This window comes from Saccopteryx leptura, chromosome 9 (genome assembly GCF_036850995.1).
Source record: "Saccopteryx leptura isolate mSacLep1 chromosome 9, mSacLep1_pri_phased_curated, whole genome shotgun sequence".
In the NCBI taxonomy this organism is placed as follows: domain Eukaryota; kingdom Metazoa; phylum Chordata; class Mammalia; order Chiroptera; family Emballonuridae; genus Saccopteryx; species Saccopteryx leptura.
The window spans coordinates 42644638-42664052 of record NC_089511.1 but is presented as its reverse complement, the minus strand read 5'-3'; the positions used below and the strand labels follow the sequence as shown (position 1 = coordinate 42664052).

The 19415-nt window shown below is 49.8% G+C and overlaps 1 protein-coding gene across 3 annotated transcripts; it reads left to right on the top strand.

Annotated features, from left to right (window-relative positions):
* The first annotated feature begins 1748 nt into the window (after positions 1 to 1748).
* CD22 (CD22 molecule) lies at positions 1749 to 19415 on the top strand. Of its 3 annotated transcripts, none has more exons than XM_066349560.1 (15): positions 1749 to 1873; positions 4708 to 4766; positions 4913 to 5290; positions 6245 to 6556; positions 8478 to 8804; positions 8929 to 9192; positions 11825 to 12082; positions 12278 to 12541; positions 12622 to 12885; positions 14759 to 14855; positions 15061 to 15136; positions 15309 to 15433; positions 15833 to 15917; positions 16215 to 16369; positions 18556 to 19415. In XM_066349560.1, exons 2-14 carry the CDS (start codon positions 4733 to 4735, stop codon positions 16344 to 16346), a joined length of 2616 nt encoding a protein of 871 aa, XP_066205657.1. In that variant the 5' UTR covers positions 1749 to 1873; positions 4708 to 4732; the 3' UTR covers positions 16347 to 16369; positions 18556 to 19415. The 3 variants fall into 3 exon arrangements, with proteins under 3 accessions (XP_066205657.1, XP_066205656.1, XP_066205658.1); XM_066349559.1 differs by having other exon boundaries at positions 4907 to 5290; XM_066349561.1 differs by lacking the exons at positions 8478 to 8804; positions 8929 to 9192 and having other exon boundaries at positions 4907 to 5290.

The following is a 19415-nucleotide window of genomic DNA, read 5'->3' as shown; positions in this document are numbered from 1 at the left end:
CTGAGGTCCCTAACCAGTGTGTCTTCTTTCCACTTTTCAGAGTCTTCTTATGTTTGTTTTATAATGTCTAGGGTTTTTTTAGTTATACTTAGAAGAAGAAATAGAGGAAAGTACATCTCTATCTTTCCAGAACCGTGTCTGGTATTTTTGTTTTTAGATTTTATTTATTTATTTTTTTAGAGAGAGGAGAGAGAGAGAGAGAAAGGGGGTAGGGAAGAGCAGGAAGCATCAACTCATAGTAGTTGCTTCCCATATGTGCCTTGATCGGGCAAGGGTTTTGAATCGGCAATCCCAGCATTCCAGATCAATGCTTCATCCACTGCAGCACCACAGGTCAGGCTGTGTCTGGTAGTTTTTGCCAGTATAATTTTTGTTGCAAACATTATTGCCACATAAATAATTGGCCATAAGGCAATTTTGTCATAAAAAGATGAAATAACTTGTTGACAGTTTTTTTATTATTATTATTTGTGTTTGGTTTCATTTCTTCATTGACTAAAAAAAGAAAATAACTGGTTAACAGTTTGGTGTATTTGTTTGTTTGGTTTCATTTCTCTATTGACAAAGTTTTTTCAGTTACATTTTTGTATTATAAATAAATCTTAGGCAGCCTTTGCATTGGTCTATGTAGTGATGAGTAGACACAGTGCTGGTCTTAAAATAGTTAACATTTCTTCCAAGTGATGATTTGCCCCAAGAGTTGGTTTCCTTTTTTGAAACACTCTATATTAAGAGGAAAAATAAAGGTCAAGAACCCTCCTTGAAGGTACAGAGTTGAATCCATATTTTCCATGAAACAAAGTCAAGTGCTTAGGTACAAAATAAAGCCAGTTATTTGCACAGTATTGCTAAGGATCTACACACAGTGTAAATGTATTCAAATAGTTTGTATTTCTCAATAATGTCTTTTTAATTTTGTTATGTTTGATTTTATTTTTAATCTTCCTCTTTTATTTTTTGTGATTTTTATCTTTTCGATGGCCAGATTGCCTTATGGCAAATTAATTATGTGGCTAAAACATTTGTGGCAAAAATTCTTGTGGCAAGGAGGCTACAGTAAAAGTACTTAGAACCTCCAAGAACATCACTGCTTTTTGAAGAACTTGTTCTTCACTCTTTCTAGTTCCTTCTTAATGCCAAGCAGTCGGTAGAGTGTGGTGATGCCAGAGACTTCTCAGAAGCTCCCTTCATCATCTGTTAGGACTTGCATGGTTTTGCCAGTTGTCTAGTTCTGGTCTCAAATACTCACAGACTAGACGCCTGAGAAAAGTGGTGAGGTTTTAGTTCAAGACTTTCCCACTCAATAGCACTTCACATAAGTTATCTTCCTCCTCACATAAGTTATATAATGTCTGTGTGGTCCTTCTTAACCCCTGGGGGTTGCTGAAACATCAATGTCAGTGGTCAGATTCCCTACCTTTCAACCCTATGGAGGAAAGTAGCAGGAATGAAAGTAATCGGATGGTGAAACTAAACCACAAATACTTGCAAGTTGAGCTGTGCCTTTTTCAGCAGGATGGCGGCTATAATCTGCTTGGGTTGTGTCAATAGCATTTCTGAAGAGCTGAATAGAGGGTAACTTGTGATAGAGCCCACTCTGAAGCTCATCTGATGTTGAAATTCCATTCACTAAAACAAAAAACTGACGATAGATAGTCAAGCGTTCCTTCTGATCTGACTCCAAGCCCATCTGTCTCATTACCTCTTTTCCCCACTCCCCAGCTCATCATGCCTCTTAGTGGCCCTCAGTCACAGAGAGTCAGGAGGTGTGGCCAAAGAGGGTGAAAAGTAGTTACTGGAGACTTCACTGTGCTTCCCCTTTCACTCTCAAATGCTGCCAGCATCTCTGAAGAAGGAAGACACTGGGAAAAAGGTAAAAACAATTTTTTTGTTTTCTTTTGCATTCAACAAGCAAGAATAAAACTGCTACTATGTTCCAGGCACAATTCTTGGGGCTGGAATACAGTGGAGACTTCCTACCTCTCTCTTGCTGTGTTATAGCAGGTTGTAGAGCCCTGTCTTTGAGTATGTCCTCTGCTGGGCTTGGTGAGTCTTCTAAGAATAGGATGGGTCAGTGGCTGCCCAAGAGGGAAGAATGAACTGAGGGAGAGGCTTGTTCAGAGGTTGTGTAGGCCCAAAACAAGCCTGAACGGTGTGGCCTTCTTCTGAGTCTTTGTGCCTATGCCTACTGCCCCTAGCATCCATGTTCTACCATGCCTCAACAGCCTTTCAATTCTGGGCCCAGAGCCATGCCCTGTGCTCCTTTGGGTAAGCACACAGCCTTTCTCCCGCTCATCCTGAGATTCCTTTTTTTGTGTGTGTGTGTGACAGAGACAGAGAGAGGACAGATAGGGACAGACAGACCAAAGGGAGAGAGATGAGAAGAATAAATTTTTCGTTGTGGCACCTTAGTTTCTCATTGATTGCTTTCTCATATGTGCCTTGATCAGGAGGGGGAGGGGCTACAGCAGACCGAGTGACCCTTTGTTCCAGCCAGCAACCTTGGGCTCAAACTGGTGAGCCTTGTTCAAACCAGATGAGCCCGCGCTCAAGCTGGTGACCTCGGGGTCTCGAACCTGGGTCCTCTATGTCTCGGTCTGATGCTCTATCCACTGCGCCACCTCCTGGTCAGGTCATCCGAGATTCTTAAGCCAGTTCCCAGTAAAGGTGTGGCTGTTGGCTGCTGGCAGATGGAGCACAATTGTCCAGCTACTGGAGGCTAGTCTTTGCTACGGGGCATGGAATCTGGCCCTGGTCACAGCCCCTGTGGACACTTAAAGGCGATATAAAGCCTATCTCCTGAAACACTAACCCTGTTTTTCATGGAAAACTTAAAATAGTTCCCATGGCTAAAGAAGTGTACTCTAACCCTCATGATGGGAGATATATGAAACACACACCGTTGCTTAAAGGGTTTGAAAAGACCTGCAGTAAAGGGTCATTTAACTTTTTAAAACCCAGTTTCTCTCAAATGGATCTGACCTTGAAGACTTTTTGTGTGTGTGACACTATTAGCACCTGCAGAGCCGCTATCATCTCTGCCTGGAGAGTCTGCCCCAGTTCAGACCCCTGACCCTACTCCCTGCCTGGGTCGGGCCAGCAAAGCCACCAAGCCTGGAGACAAGCCCCTTCCTGATTTCAGCAAGGAGCTTAGCTTTCCTCACACCAGGTACCAGATATGCAATAGCCTTTGCAGAAACCACACAACCAGTGGGTGGCTGGGTGGGTGGGGGACACTGATGTGTGGGAAATGTTGTCTGGGTGGGTGGGGGACACTGATGTGTGGGAAATGTTGGCTGGGTGGGTGGGGGACACTGATGTGTGGGAAATGGTGGCTGGGTGGGTAGGAGGGGCACAGATCTGTGCTGAGAACGGAGACACACTCTGTGGGACACATCCTGCCTGGCTCCCCGGAGACCAGCACTGAGGACACTGCCATGCAAATTGGGACTTAAATTTAACTCTATGCAAATGTAACTTTGTAAAAGTATAGTAAGGTAGCGGGCCAGCTCACTGCGGAGAGAGAGAGGCAGTTGCACACTGGCAGAAGCACACTGGACTGCTTCTAGTCCACAGACAGGTTTTGTTTGACCAACACGACAGTTTTTGTTTTTTTTTAAAGCAGGACATTTCACATGACAATCTGGCTTCTTACCTCTCTTAAAACAATGGGAGATCAGGCAGTGCTGAGTCCACATTCCCACTTGGCAACAGTTGGCTAGAACTGAGATGATCATCCTCTTTACAAAAGCATGACCCATGACCTTGGTCCCCACCTGGTTATGTTCCTACCCAGCCCCTGGGGCTATCTGAGATGCACCCGTGGACCACATTCTCCTGAATCCTTTCAGACCCCTTTAACTGTTCTCCTGATATACCTAATTATTGGTTTTAAAGTTATTTTTTGCTTGGTTTTTAAAATCAAGTTTTGTCCTTGTCTCTCCCTATGTACAACTCTTCATTAGTTGCCCCAGGGTGAGCTCCAAGTTTCCCAGGCTTGGCGCTTGCAGCGCTCAGTCTGGTGCTGCTAAAAGCCTGAGAACTGGGCAGCACGCTTCTACAATCATGGATGGATAGATGGGTGGATGGATGGAAGAAAGAAAGGAGTGCTAAGAAGAAAGAGAGTCTAGCCCAACAGGGTTCTTGAGCTGATGGTGGAGGCACGGCATGCTCAGAAGAGGCCTCGTGCAACCAGACATGGGCTTCTCGGGATCAGGGACAAGGGATCTGAGCTCAGTGGATGAGCAAGAAAAGCCATTTGGCCCTGGCCAGTTGGCTTAGTGGTAGAGCGTCGGCCTGGTGGGCGGGAGTCCCAGGTTCAATTCCTGGCCAGGGCACACAGGAGAGGTGCCCATCTGCTTCTCCACCCCTCCCCCTCTCCTTCCTCTCTGTCTCTCTCTTCCCCTCCCACAGTCAAGGTTCCATTGGAGCAAAGTTTGCCCGGGCACTGAAGATGGCTCTGTGGCCTCTGCCTCAGGCGCTAGAATGGCTCTGATTGCAGCAGAGCGAGGCCCCAAGATGGGCAGAGCATCACCTCCTGGTGGGCATGCTGGGTGGATCCCAGTTGGGCGCATGCGGGAGTCTGTCTGACTGCTTCCCCGTTTCCAGCTTCAGAAAAGTACAAAAAAAAAAAAAAGAAAAAAAAGAAAAGCCATTTGGAAGAAGTAAGTGACCAGATGGCTTAAAGACACATTCTTTTTACCCCAGGCTCCTCCTGCTTAGACACAACACCATGCATCTCCTGGGCCCCTTGTTCCTGCTCCTTGGTAAGGACTGTGGCCTCTCTCTTTGTGTTTTGCTGTCTTTGGGTCTCTTCCTATCTCCCCTTCTCTCTTCAGAGGGGATTCTTTACTCCTTTGAAAGTTCTCCATGCCCCTCAATAATGCTTTCTGATCACTGTGGTGAGTTCCAGGATACTTGGCTCTCTCTGACCCACAACTTTGGAAGATTGAGCACCCGACCACCCTCTACGCCTGGGAGGGAAGCTGCGCCTGGATTCCCTGCCGCTACACAATCCCAGCATATGGAGAGGCCCTGGAAAACCTGGTTGTGTACTACAAAGATTTCGCATTTGACAGCAATACCAAGGACTTCACTGGGCCAACCCTTTATGAGATGAAAAGGTCAAGGACACCTGACTATCAGACCAGGGTACAATTCCTGGGAGATAACAAATCCAACTGCACCCTACGCATCCACCCAGTTGAAGCTGAAGACAGTGGTCTGCTGGGGCTGAGGATGATATCGAAGACTAAGAAATGGATGGAGAAGATAGACTTCAACGTCTCCAGTAAGGCCCTGGGGAATGGAGTCCTCTGCCTTGGGCTTGGGTATGGAGGGCAGTGGGAAACACTCCTAGGACCAAGGCCACTAACCAGGTTGCCTGCAGGGCCAGGCGGGGGGCACTGAGCGAGTGACTCGGGGCAGCACAAGACAATGGAGCCGTGCCAAGTTAGAGCACCAGCACTTGTTCCTCCTCAAGCATCCCACCTGCCACTCAGCTTCTGTCCACCTGGAATCTGGGTTCTAGGTGACCTGATTTTTTCAAGAGAAGATAAAAGACTAGATTTTAGAGTCAAATCTTGCCAATGTGTCAATGTTGGTGATTAATTCTAATTGGCCCTTTGTGGCTAAATGACACATGTGGATCAAACGGAGGTGTGGGCCTCCACCCCAGGGCATGTGCTCAGCCCGGTTCATAGCCTCTCTTCCATGGGATCTAGGCAGCCTTAGGTTTGTGGTGAGAGATGTGGTTCGGCCCCTGCAGTCTGAGGGCGGCCAGGCTCCAGGAGAGGCGGGAGTGGCTGCCCACAGTCCTGTGCTGCTAGAGGATCCCCCTACAGGCTTGCTGTGTGGCCTCCAACAGTGAGGCCATTAAACAACGCAAGCTAGTCATCAAAGATAAGAAACTCATGTTGAACTAAACCGGTGAAATTAGCTTGGGGGGTGGGGGTGGGGAGAAGGATCTTGAAAATATTTAGAAAGCAAACATTTGGGGGTGAGAATAAAATAAGTACAATATATGAAATGTACCTCCTCAGGAGGGTCAGCCCTCACAAGACCTTTCAGGGGGTGGCTCAGCTGAGCAAAAGGGATTCAAAGGAGAAGGAGGCAGGGCTGGAGAGAGGAGGAGGGGGTTCCTGAGGGGGTACTTGGAGCAGGCATCTCGTCCAGGGGTAAGAAGCTGGTATAGAGCGGTGCTTAGTCTCCCAGGCCACCAGCACGGTCACTCCCCCTTTTACAGAGACGCCTCCTCCACCTCGCATTCAGCTCCCTCCAGATATCCAGGAACACCAGGAAGTCACTCTGACCTGCTGGCTGAATATTTCCTGCTCTGTGTACCAGATGAAATGGCAGTGGTCCCTGGAGGAGTCACAGCCAGGTCAACTTCGCTCTGTCTCCTCAACTTCCCTGACCACCACGGCTGTCTCCACCCAGAACCAGCTCACATTCCGGCCGCAGTGGACTCACCACGGCAAGAATCTGACCTGCCAGCTCTGGGATGACACGTCAAATATGCTACTTTCTCAGCAAACGGTGCAACTAGACGTGAAGTGTGAGTCTTTCCAGTGTTGCAGTGAGAAGGATGAGGGACTTGTTCTTTTCTCCTAACACCACAGTGAGCACCCAGGGTGGCAGGGGCCTTCACAGAAGGAGGCATAATCAGTCTGTGGGTCCCCAGAACTGGGAATGGTCCAGACTGGGCTGACTTCCCTTCTCCACTATCCCTGTTGTCAGCCTTGATAGGTCAGGAAACTGATTCATTTTAGCATCTATTAATACTTTGGTCTAATAGAATAAAAAAAAAAATTTTTTTTTCAAATGATAGGAGGGAGATAGAGAGACAAACTCCTGCTTGTACCCTGACTGCAATCCACCCGGCAACCTCCATCTGAAGCCAATGCTCTGCCCATCTAGGGCCCATGCTCACAACGAAGCTATTTTCAGTGCCTGAGACAGAGGCTCAAGGGAGCCATCCTTAGTGTCTGGGGCCATTGTGCTCAAATCAATCAGGCCATGGCTGTGGGAGGGGAGGAGAGAGAAAGAGAAAGAAAAGGGGGAAGAGGAGGGGAGAAAAAGCAGACGATTGCTTCTCCTGTGTGCTCTGACTGAGAATTGAAGCCATGACATCCACATGCCGGGTTGATGCTCTGAGCCAACCAGTCAATACTAAAATATATATATATTTTTCCTCAAAGTTAGAAGTGGGGAGGCAGTCAAACAGACTCCCACATGCACCTGACCGGGATCCACCTCACATGCCCACCAGGGGGCAGTGCTCTGCCCATCTGGGGTGTTGCTCCATTGCGGCCAGAGCCATTCTCGCGCCTGAGGCAGAGGCCACAGAGCCATCCTCAGCGCCCGGGCCAACTTTGCTCCAATGGAGCCTTGGCTGTGGGAGGGGAAGAGAGAGATAGAGAGAAAGGAGAGGGGGAAGGGTGGAGAAGCAGATGGGCGTTTCTCCTGTGTGCTCTGGCAAGGAATCGAACCAGGGACTTTCAAACATCAGGCTGGTGCTCTACCGCTGAGCCAACAGGCCAGGACCAGCGCTAAAATATTTTAATCTATCCTCAAACTATGACATGATTTTGGAATCATCTGGTTAGCTTCATTGTTTTTCTTGAGGGGGGTGAGGAATTTTTTCACATTATTATTTGTGCCTCATTCATTCATTCATTCATTCATTCAATAGATATTTGTTGCAAACCTACTAGGTGTCAGGCCTTATTTTGAATGCTGGGGAGACAATGATAAGCAAAATTCTTACCCATGTAGAACTAGCATGGCAGTGGAAAAGACATACAATAAAAAGATCAACAAATAGAGAACATAAAAGTAAGTAGTGCTAAGTGTATTAAGACAAAAAGCAGGGCTGGGACAGAGAGAGTCAGGGATGGAGACTTCAATCAGGCCGGTGAACTTGAGCTGAGGCTTGAGTAAAGGGAAGGATGGAGGCCGGCAGGTATTTGTGAGAAGATTCAAAGGAGAGGAAGCATGAGGACAAAGTCTTGAGGTAGGAACTTTGTGTGTCTGTGACAAACAAGGGGCCCCAGAGTCCACGCACCATGTCTGAAAAGCCCAGTGTAGGAAAAGAAGGTCGAGAGGGACCACAGCACTTGAGTTTGTGGGCAACAGTCAGCATTCTGTATTTTAAACGTGAACTCCACTAAATGGCTTCAAGCAAGGGAGTGACAAGGTCTGTCTGACAGTATTAGGGATTCTGCTGGCTGCTGGTGGAGACTGACCTTTGGGGCCTGGAGGTGGTGGGGGGTGGGGGTGGACAGAGAGAGGAGTTAAGAGGCTGTGACAGCTGCCGGCCCATGCTTGCAGACAAGGGTAGCAGTGAGTGGCTACACACCCCACCTGCTATATGCAGGCCACTGCTTTTTCAGAAGAAAAGCCTGGCAACTCCTCACCCTTTGACTCTCTGAGAATTTCATGTCCCCCCTTCCCACACTGTCCCATTGCTCCTCCAGACTCCCCACTCTTGAAGATCAAAGTCAGCTCTGGAGAAACCATTATAATAGAGGGGGATTCTTTGACCACGACAAGTCTTGGAGAAGCCATCGTAACGAAGGAGGATTCTGTGACCATGATGTGCCAGATCATCAGCAGCAACCCCGAGTTCCACCATATAGTCTGGGTCAAGGATGGAGACTACCTGATTGAGAAGACCCTGAAGAGGGAGCAGACCCTCACGTTAACTCTGTCCTCGGTCACCAAGCAGATGAGTGGAAAGTACCACTGTGAGGCCCAAAATCGAATAGGCTCAAGAGTGTTAGAAGTGGCCCTCCAAGTACACTGTGAGACTCCTGGGAGCCGGGGAGGGGCAGGCAGGGAGTTAGCGGGGTAGAACCAAGACCCTTGAGAGGTCAGCAGCTGAGGCCTCTGCTCACCTCCCCCACTTGCCTCTGCCCCTCTTTCCAGATGCTCCAGAACCTCCCAGGGTTCAGATCTCCTCCTCATCAGCTAAGGAGGAAAGTACAGTAGAGCTGACTTGCATATCACAAGCCAATCCTCCTCCAACAAATTATACCTGGTATCACAATAGGATTGAAGTGCCAAGAGAGACAAGCAAGACCTTCCAGATCTCCAAAGTCCTCCTCAGGCATGCTGGGAATTATTCCTGCTCGGCAGAAAACAGTCTTGGTCGTGGAGAAACTGGCCAGGAAGCTGAGTTGGATGTCCAATGTGAGTAGTCACAGAGCCTCTGGTTTCTAGAGAGAGAAGACAGCAGGAGGCAGAGGAAAAGGCAGATGAGTGCAGGGGATTCCTGGGTCCTGGGATGGACAGCAAGCAGAAGTCAGGGTCTCCTGACATGGAAGCCTCTTCGGGAGGGCATTCTGCTCTTGTTCATAGTGTATTCTCAGTACCAGAACAGGGCCTGGCTGGTGGTAGGTGCTCAGTGGATGTTTGTTGAATGAATGAACTGCATGATGCCGGGGCCTCATGAGGGACACAGAAACTTGGTGTCACTGAGCAGTGGCTGAGTCCCAGAAGAGGTCCTGAAGTTTCTGAGAACTGGGACAAAATTTGTCATTATTTGTTCATCATCAGACCCTGTTTAATGCAGTGAATCTTGTCACTGAGTCAAGCCCAGGACAAAGAGAATCCATAATTTTCATCCTTGAACCCTAGAACATCACTGTCTGGGCCAAATAAGTTTATGGGAATGCCCAAATTCTGACATCTAGACAGCCCGATATATGAGAGCAGTAGCAGCATCCATGCTCATTGAGTGTTTACTGCACACTGCACTACCCTAAGGGCATTATCTTATTTTGTCCTGGCAACAATTCCATGAGGTTAGATACTCATAGGACCTCATTTGACAGATGAGTAAACTGAGGCCTGCAGCTCATGGTCACACAGCTCTAAGTGGTAGGACCTGGCAATCTGGCTCCAGAGCTGTCCTTTTATTGTTATTGTTATTATTGTTATTATTATTATTATTATTTTATTCAGTGAGAGTAGGGGAGGCAGAGGCAGACTCTCTTATGCACCAGGACTGGGATCCACCCAGCAAGCCCACTAGGGGGCGATGCTTTGCCCATCTGGGACATTACTATGTTGCTCAGCAACCAAGCTCTTCTTAGTGCTTGAGGTGGAGGCCATGGAGTCATCCTCAACATCTGGGTCCAACTTGCTCCAATCAAGCCATGGCTGCAGGAGAGGAAGAGAGAGAGAGAGAGAGAAGCGAGAAGGGGAGAGGTGGAGAAGCAGATGGTCGCTTCTCCTGTGTTCCTTGACCAGGAATTGAACCTGGGACTTCCACATGCCAAGCTGACTCTCTACCATTGAGCAAATTAGCCAGGGCCTTATTTTTATTATTATTATTACTACTACTATTATTATTATCATTATCACGCATGCTGCAGTCACCCAAATGTGTGCCCCAGACCCTTGCGAAGACCCGCAAACAGTGCCATGTGTTCTGTGCCAGAGCTGTGCTCTTTTTAATTTTAATTATGAAACTATAATTCACTTATTTTCAGTATGCCAGTTCAGAGAAAAATATCTGCATTTCCAGGACTTTTGTTGCATATTTCTATTTTTATTTTTTAAAGATTTTATTTATTGATTTTTAGAGAGAGGAGAGAGAGAGAGAGAGAAAGGGGATGAGGAGCAGGAAGCATAAACTTGTTTTTTTTTCTTTTCTTTTCTTTTTTTTGTATTTTTTTTTTTTTTTTCATTTTTCTGAAGCTGGAAACAGGGAGAGACAGTCAGACAGACTCCCGCATGCGCCTGACCGGGATCCACCCGGCACGCCCACCAGGGGCGACGCTCTGCCCACCAGGGGGCGATGCTCTGCCCATCCTGGGTGTCGCCATGTTGCGACCAGAGCCACTCTAGTGCCTGAGGCAGAGGCCACAGAGCCATCCCCAGCATCCGGGCCATCTCTGCTCCAATGGAGCCTTGGCTGCGGGAGGGGAAGAGAGAGACAGAGAGGAAGGCACGGCGGAGGGGTGGAGAAGCAAATGGGCGCTTCTCCTGTGTGCCCTGGCCGGGAATCGAACCCGGGTCCTCCGCACGCTAGGCCGACGCTCTACCGCTGAGCCAACCGGCCAGGGCTTTTTTTTGTATTTTTCTGAAGCTGGAAACGGGGAGAGACAGACAGACTCCCGCATGCACCCGACCGGAATCCACCTGGCACGCCCACCAGGGGACAACGCTCTGCCCACCAGGGGGCGATGCTTTGCCCCTCCGGGGCGTCGCTCTGTCGCGACCAGAGCCACTCTAGCGCCTGGGGCAGAGGCCAAGGAGCCATCCCCAGCGCCGGGCCATCTTTGCTCCAATGGAGCCTCGCTGCAGGAGGGGAAGAGAGAGACAGAGAGGAAGGAGAGGGGGAGGGGTGGAGAAGCAGATGGGCGCTTCTCCTACGTGCCCTGGCCGGGAATCGAACCCGGGACTTCTGCACACCAGGCCGACGCTCTACCACTGAGCCAACCGGCCAGGGCCTCAACTTGTAATAGTTGCTTCCTGTATGGGCCTTGACCAGGCAAGCCCGGCGTCTCGAACCAGCGACCTCTGCATTCCAGGTCTACTCTTCATTCACTACGCCACTACAGGGTAGGCTGTGGCAGTTTATATTTTCAAATTAAACATTACAAAGACTTGATTTTATCCTAGAAAAATTCATTGCTTCTGAATTGGTGTCTCGCAATATGGTGCATTTTCCATAAGAAGGTCTTTCCCAGAGCTGTGCTGCACCATCCTGCCTCTAATCATGGCCAGCCAGACGGGAAGGGCAGGGTTTCTGTCTTCACACAAATGCAAATGAACAGCTGACTTTTCTTCACTCCTTTTTCTCCTTTTCCCCTAGATTCTCCCAAGGAGGTAACCATAGTGATTCAAAACCCCACACCCATTCGAGAAGGAGACAATGTGACCCTGTCCTGTAACTACACTTCTAGTCACCCCAGCGTTACCCGTTATGAATGGAATCTCCAAGGCTCCTGGAAGGACCTATTACCTGGGGTGCGGATGATTCAAAAAGTCGCCTGGAATGCCTGGAATGTCACCTGTGCAGCCTGTAACCTGTGGTGTTCGTGGGCTCCTCATGTCAACCTGCATGTCCAGTGTGAGTGACCTGGGTGGGGGCATCAGGGAGGTATCCCAGGTAGGATTATGGGGTGAGGAGACTGGACCCAGACCAGAATCTTCACAGAGAATTGGGGGGTGAGAGTCAGGCCTCAACCCTAAGGAGGAAAGGAAGTCCTGGGACAGGAAGAGGGAATGGGACCCAGAAGGTCAGACTGAGGTCCTTGCTCTCCAGATGCCCCCAGAGACGTCAAGGTCCTGCTGAGTAGCCACCGTTCTGAGATTCATTCTGGGCACCCAGTCCTCCTCCAATGTAACTTCTCAAGTAGCCGCCCCACAGACGTCCGCTTCTTCTGGAAGAAAAATGGAATTCTTCTGAAGGAAGGAAGAGAACTGAGCTTTGACTCCATCACTCCAGAAGATGCTGGAAATTACAATTGCTTGGTCAATAACTCCATAGGACAGAGCAGCTCTGAGCCCCGGATGCTCCAAGTGCTGTGTAAGTGGCTGGAGCTGGAGGTTGAGCAGAGAAGGGCAGGTAACTGGCTACCTGGATCCTGATTCTTCTTTTCCTTACAGATGCACCCAGGAGGCTCCGGGTGTCCATAAGCCCGAAAGACAGCGTGCAGGAGGGGAAGAAGGTAGTCCTGAGGTGTGAGAGCGATGCCAACCCTCCCATCCTCCAGTACACCTGGTTTGACTGGAATAACCAAAACTTCCACCATGATGACCAAGTACTGACATTGGGTCCTGTGAAGGTCCAGCACTCAGGCGCCTATTGGTGCCAGGGGACCAACCGACTGGGCATGGGCCGGTCGCCCCCCAGCACCCTCACTGTCTACTGTAAGGCGCTCTCCCCCTCTTCTCTGGCCTTGGTCCCTTCTGTGGCTTTCCCCAAAGGCTGTGCATTACGGACCACCTGCCCCTTCTTTCCCTCCTCCCTGTCCTGCCAGCCCAGCCTGTGTGCTCAAAGGCATGCCGTGCTCCACCCAGCTCACCTGTCTTCCCCGCTCCTGCCAGGCTGCTCCCACTGTCCACACATCCTGAGCTCCTATTGGGTCCCTCTCTCTGTCTCACCCTTGTTCTTATCTTGAAAATGTAAGTGTTTTTTCTTTTTTCAAAGATCATGCAAGTAGATGGCAAACTATTAAAACAGCATGGCCTGACCAGGTGGTAGCTCAGTGGATAAAGCGTCGGACTGGGATGCCGAAGGGCCCAGGTTTGAGACCCCGAGGTCGCCAGCTTGAGCGCGGGCTCAACTGGTTTGAGCAAAAAGTTCACCAGCTTGGACCCAAGGTCGCTGGCTCTAGCAAGGGGTCACTCGTTCTGCTGGAGGCCCGCGGTCAAGGCACATATGAGAAAGCAATCAATGAACAACTAAGGTGTCTCAGTGAAAAACTGATGATTGATGCTTCTCATCTCTCTCTGTTCCTGTCTGTCTGTCTCTATCTATCCCTCTCTCTGTCTCTTTAAAAAAATAAAAATAATTAAAAATTAAAACAGCATGAAAGGATAAATGGTGGAAATATAGACACCTCTCCTTTCTTGCTCCCTGAGAACTCTACCCTCCCCCAAAGCCTTCACTGTTGACAGCAGTTTATATCTCAGAGATTTTTTTTTTTTTTTTTTTTTTTTTTTTACAAAAGGATCCTAATAATGACATGGACATTTTATCTAGGACAAAACAATTTTTAAAAAATTATTTTTATTTATTTATTCATTTTAGAGGAGAGAGAGAGAGAGAGAGAGAGAGAGAGAAGGGGGGAGGAGCAGGAAGCATCAACTCCCATATGTACCTTGACCAGGCAAGCCCAGGGTTTCGAACCAGCAACCTCAGCATTCCAGGTCGATGCTTAATCCACTGCGCCACCACAGGTCAGGCCTATCTCAGAGAATTCTGTACGTACACAATATGCATCTATGTTTACACACTCCTCATTACACAAATGATAGTAGGGCTCACACTTTGTCCCGAACTTCCTTTTTTCCATGTGTTATGGCCAAAGTTTCCTCTGAAGAAGTTGTACATATTTATGAGGGTTACATGCTCTGTGTGTGTCCCTGCCTGTCACAAAGCAAGATCTCTCTCCTCTCTCTTTTTTTTTTTTTTTTTTGTATTTTTCTGAAGTTGGAAATGGGGAGGCAGTCAGACAGACTCTCGCATGCGCCTGACCGGGATTCACCCAGCATGCCCACCAGGGGGCGATGCTCTGCCCATCCAGGGCGTCGCTCTGTTGTGACTAGAGCCAGTCTAGTGCCTGAGGCAGAGGTCACAGAGCCATCCTCAGTGCCCAGGCCAACTTTGCTCCAATGGAGCCTTGGCTGCCCATTGGGAGGGGAAGAGAGAGACAGAGAGGAAGGAGAGGGAGAGGGGTGGAGAAGCAGATGGGCGCTTCTCCTGTGTGCCCTGGCCGGAAATCGAACCTGGGACTCCTGCACGCCAGGCCGACTCTCTACCACTGAGCCAACCAACCAGGGCCAAGATCTCTTGTGAGAAAGAGCTATCCTTCTAGTCTCCTATCTCTATCCAGAGGGCAAAGACTGGTTCCCCCCTCTTTGTCTGCTTCGTGTCCCCATTGGTGGAGGTCAGGCAGTCAAAAGGACATGGCTCTGCAGAGAGAAATTGAGGATGCCCTCCAGGTGAATGTCATAGGGCACAGTGGGCTGGTATCTTATTGAGAGGCTCATCCATGAATGGTCTTCCTTTCTCCATTAGATAGTCTAGAGACCATCAGCAGGCGAGTGGCCCTGGGAGTGGGGCTTTGCCTGGCCATCCTCCTCCTGGTATTCTTGGGAGTCAAGCTCCAGCCAAGGTGAGCTCCGCACACCGCCCTCCCCCTCCTCACCACTCCTCTTTCTCCTTCTCCTCCCCCTTCTCCTCTTCCTTTTTCTCCTCTCTCCTTCAGCCCGTTCCAGGGAGTAACTCCAGTTACTCAGTCCTGTAGGCCCAACTCGCCCATTCCGCAGGGTGCTGTCCCCATTCCCTTGATCCTCACTGAGCAGGTTTTTATTTCTTAGCTGGAAGAGGATTCAAAGCCAGCAAGGGATTCAGGAAAATTCCAGTGAGCAGAGCTTCTTTGTGAGAAATAAAAAGGTAGGATGGAAGAAAGATGAACTGAACTGCAAGGCAGGCCCTGTAGTCAAGCAGAGACAAAGTGAAGCAGGGGTGATTAGAGAACTGGGGAAGTCTGAGCTGTCAGTGGCCATGGAAGGGGACTGTGGTGGGGAGAGGAGGGGTGAGGGATGGAACCTTGTCTCTCTCACAGATGAGAAGAGCCCCCTTCTCTGAACGCCCCCACTCCCTGGGCTGTTACAACCCGGTGATGGAAGATACAATCAGCTATGCTACTCTGCGCTTTCCTATGAGCGACACTGACACGCCGAGGACCGGGTATTGGTGGGAGAGTGACATCTGCACCCTGGGAGGGCTGTGGGAGGAAAAGCCCATGTCCCACCTGCCATCTTTGTGCCAAGCCTGTGCCAGGAACCACCATATACCCATTTCCTCATCCCAGCTCCACAACAACCTGCCCCCTTTGGGCTCAGGAATTAGACCTCTTCCTTCAAGCCAGGAGAATGTATGCCCAGATTCAGTCTCTATCACAAGGTTAAGACTATGGTACATACATTCACCTGTTCATTTGACCCATTAGCTTCTCCTGTGAGCATTAGGCGTATATAGAAAGGGCTGAGAGGCTGGGGTGTTCTTGGGGTCTAGAGGAGTTACAAAAAGGAGAAGAGTCCATGAGAAATGCTTCATTTGTGACCATCTCTCTGCTCTCCCTCTCAGAGATACACAAACCCCGGAGGCACAGAGACCTTCCCTAAACAGGGACAACACGGTCACATATGCTGTGGTGCAGAAGCGTCAAGTGGTAAGAGGGCAGGCTATGGAAGGTAGGAGAGGGGAGGGCCTGACCTCAGCTTTGGGTCCCCTGTGAGGAGGCTGGGGTGGACTCACTGCTGTCAAAGGTTGGGCAGTGGGGAGGCGGCTCAGGCATTGGACAGGCAGCTCTCAATATGAGATGCCAACAGCAGCCAGTTTCTGGACAAGGGTACTCCTGCCTGGGCTCTTGATCTCCCAGTGGGGTGAAGGAGAGAGTGAGCAGAGAAAGAAGACAGTGGGGGCTGGTGACCATGAGGCCAAGCTGACCATGATGTGGCTTTCTCAGGGCGACTATGAGAACGTGACTCCAAATACTCCAGAAGACGAGGGAATACATTACTCGGAGCTGGTTCATTTGGGGCTTGGGGAGCGGCCTCTGAGCCACGAAGGAGTGGAATACGTGACCCTCAAGCACTAATGGATCAAACTGGCTGAATGGAGGTACTTAGCAGCTGTAGGGGACAGGGTAGTCATGACCCCTGCAGCTACTGCTGCTCACCTGAGAAGTTACAGATCCTCCCCTTACACACACACACACACACACACACACACACACACACACACAATTACTGCATCCCCAGTGTAGGGAAAACAGCTGTGATAGGCTTGCTCGTTTGTACTTTGCATGACTAGTGCTTGAGCACGTGGCAGAGCCGTGTGTGTGTGTGTGTGTGTGTGTGTGTGTGTGTGTGTGTGTGTGTGTGTAGCCTACATAAGGCTATAGGTACTTCCACTCAGGGTGGGCTTTGTGGATCACCTACCCACCACTGTGAAGGGCCGTTTTGCCCTTCATTCGCCTGCTGCCATGAGAAGCGGTTTCCCCCTGCCTGTTTGCTCATCTGCCATTGTGAGAATCTATTAAATTGGTGTGGCCCAAGGCTTTCCAGCTCCACAATTCCTCTACTGTCTGCCTGAATCCAATGTGAACCTACCTAGTCTCAGCCACCAGCATTGCCTCAGGCATAGTGGGCAGGATTCGGGTCAGATTTGTAAGGAGCTGCCAACACCCTTGAAGGGTAGAATAGAGGGGTAGCCATTCTCAAGCACGTAGTTCCCTGTGGCTGCCCTGTTGAGGACTGTGAGCTGGGTGTTCCGTACAGCCCTGTAAATAGAAACTGAAAGCTCTGTGTGAGAGGTTGCCCAAGTCTGAGAACTCCAGTGTGAGCTGCAGGCTGAGTACCAGTGATGGCTTGAACTGGAACGACTGATGGAAAAGGAACTGTGGGTTCAAGAGCTTCAGTTTTCCCTAGAAGCCAGACACTGGCAGCGGCAGTTGTTAGAGAAACAACTATAGGTTCAAGAGCTCGAGTTTCAGCTTCAGGCTGAGAGCCGACAGCCGCAAGAGCTGAAGCGGTGGCTGAGGAAGCAGCTGCATTTGTGCCAGTGGAGGGACTGAGTCAGTGGTGGCAGGCATTTCCGACTCCTCTGAGGAGGAGGAGGTTCAGGCTGAAACTGCCATCAGCAGACTCAGAGCCCAGCTGGTGACCATCCACAAGGTAAAAACCCAGCAGCCAGAAACGCCTCAGGGGCAGGTGCAAACCCCTCTACAAGTAGTTGAGCACTCTATGGTCTGACCCTATACCCAGACAGAGTTGATGGAGGTAGGGGTGAAATTTAGTCAGAAACCCAGAAAGTCTCTGGCAGCTTGCTTGCTGTGGGTGAGGGACAAAGGGGTGGGTGACATCATGCTCTCTGGGACGGAGATGGAGAAACTGGCTGCCAACGGCACTCCTCCTTGGGGCACTGTCTTCAGAACTGCCAGGACAACCCAGGAAACCATACCCTATTAGAATGGGTGATAGCTGTCATTCGTATGGTCTGGCAGAATGCTGGAGACTTGCCGGGGACAGTGCATCAGTAGCAGTCGTATACTGAGCTGCAGCAGGTCCTCTGGGAACTAGGTATAAATAATGCTGCTTTCCACCTGAGGTCCCGTGGGCCAGATGAGGCAATATTTATGACAGGGATGAGTGACCTTATACTCGGTAGCACCCCATCAGCCCTTTTTGGGTCACTAGTAGTTATCTTGAGCCCCTATGTGGGGCAGCTCATTAATACTGTTACACAGATGGTGGCAGATTTGGGGAAGGTAGAGGCAGCACAGAGCCATACGGCTGTGCAGGCTGCTGCCCGTGCTGTCCGCCTGACTAACAAGAGAAATGGGCCTTGAAGGTTACACGAACGCAGATGCGGGTGGATTTCATTGTGGTTGGGGCAGATAGGGAGGAATTAGATGGCAGGTCAAGTAAAATCCTTCTAGAGCTTTGGCAACAGCTGGAGCTGGAGCAGAGGTTCTACCCACTGAAAAAGCAGGGAAATGAGCAGCTCTGGCAGCTCCCAAGAAAATGGCTGGTGTTCAGGTTGCACAGCCTCAAGGTTATACAATGGAGACAGCTTAGGGAGAGGAGGATCCCCCAAACCCACTGTTTCAGTTTGAATAGGGGGAAAGCTGAAGGACCTGTCTAATAGGGAGGGGTGGGGGGCCAGAGATCCCATGTGGAATTGGCAATCCATTGGTCTCCTTCTAATGTGCAGCAGGTGTTGGCCTTAGCAGACACAAAGTGCTTTCGCAACAGCTAAGAAAATTGTCAAGGTGACACAGGCCTGAATGTGTTTGATCCCACCAGGACCTGTGACCTTGACCTCTGAGGGGTCTTGTGGCAACAAAGCTCTATGGAAAGGCGCTGAGGTTTGTTATTAAAGAACTGTATGGATGGTTGCCTGTAACGAACCTTCATCTTGGTGATTTGCACAGACAGCTGGGCTGTCTATTATGGACTGATCATTGAGCAGTGTAATGGACTCTTGAAACAGAAACTGCAACAAAAGCGGGGCACTTGCTCCCTTGCTGGATGGACACGCCGCTGTGGACAGTACTACAGGAGACCCTGATGGGGGCGTGCACCCGTGGAGGCCCTCCTGCACTGGGAAGCTGCTTCCGCCCGGTTTCAGAGACGTACCAAGGACAGTTTCTTTAATGGACGTGGCCCTGGCCTATACAGGCCCTTCCACCGACTGTGTGGTAGGGGCCTCCAGTTAACTCCCTGGGCAGAGTGCTCAAGGAGACATTGTAAAAGTCACCTTTGTAATTGTCATTTTGGGTATAGGTTATGCCTTTGGAATTTGGCTGCTGTAGTCTGTACTGTTTCTGTTTGTGTGAGTACCTCACTCCTCGCACAGGGACCATTGCAGAAGATACCTGCTGTGTACATTGTGAGGCGAGCAACCCTAAAGGGGTGGGCTGTTAGGGAAAACAGCTGTGTTAGGCTTGCTCGCTTGTACTTTGTATGATTGTGTGAGCACGTGGCAGAGCCACATGTGTGTAGCCTACGTAAGGCTGTGGGGGCCTTTTTCAGGGCAGATTTTACAGATCGCTTGCCCGCCACTGTGAAGGGCTGTTTTGCTGTTCACTGGCTTGCTGCCATGAGAAGCAGTTTCACCCTGCCTGTTTGCTTGTCTGCTGTTGTGAGAATCTATTAAAAGGGAA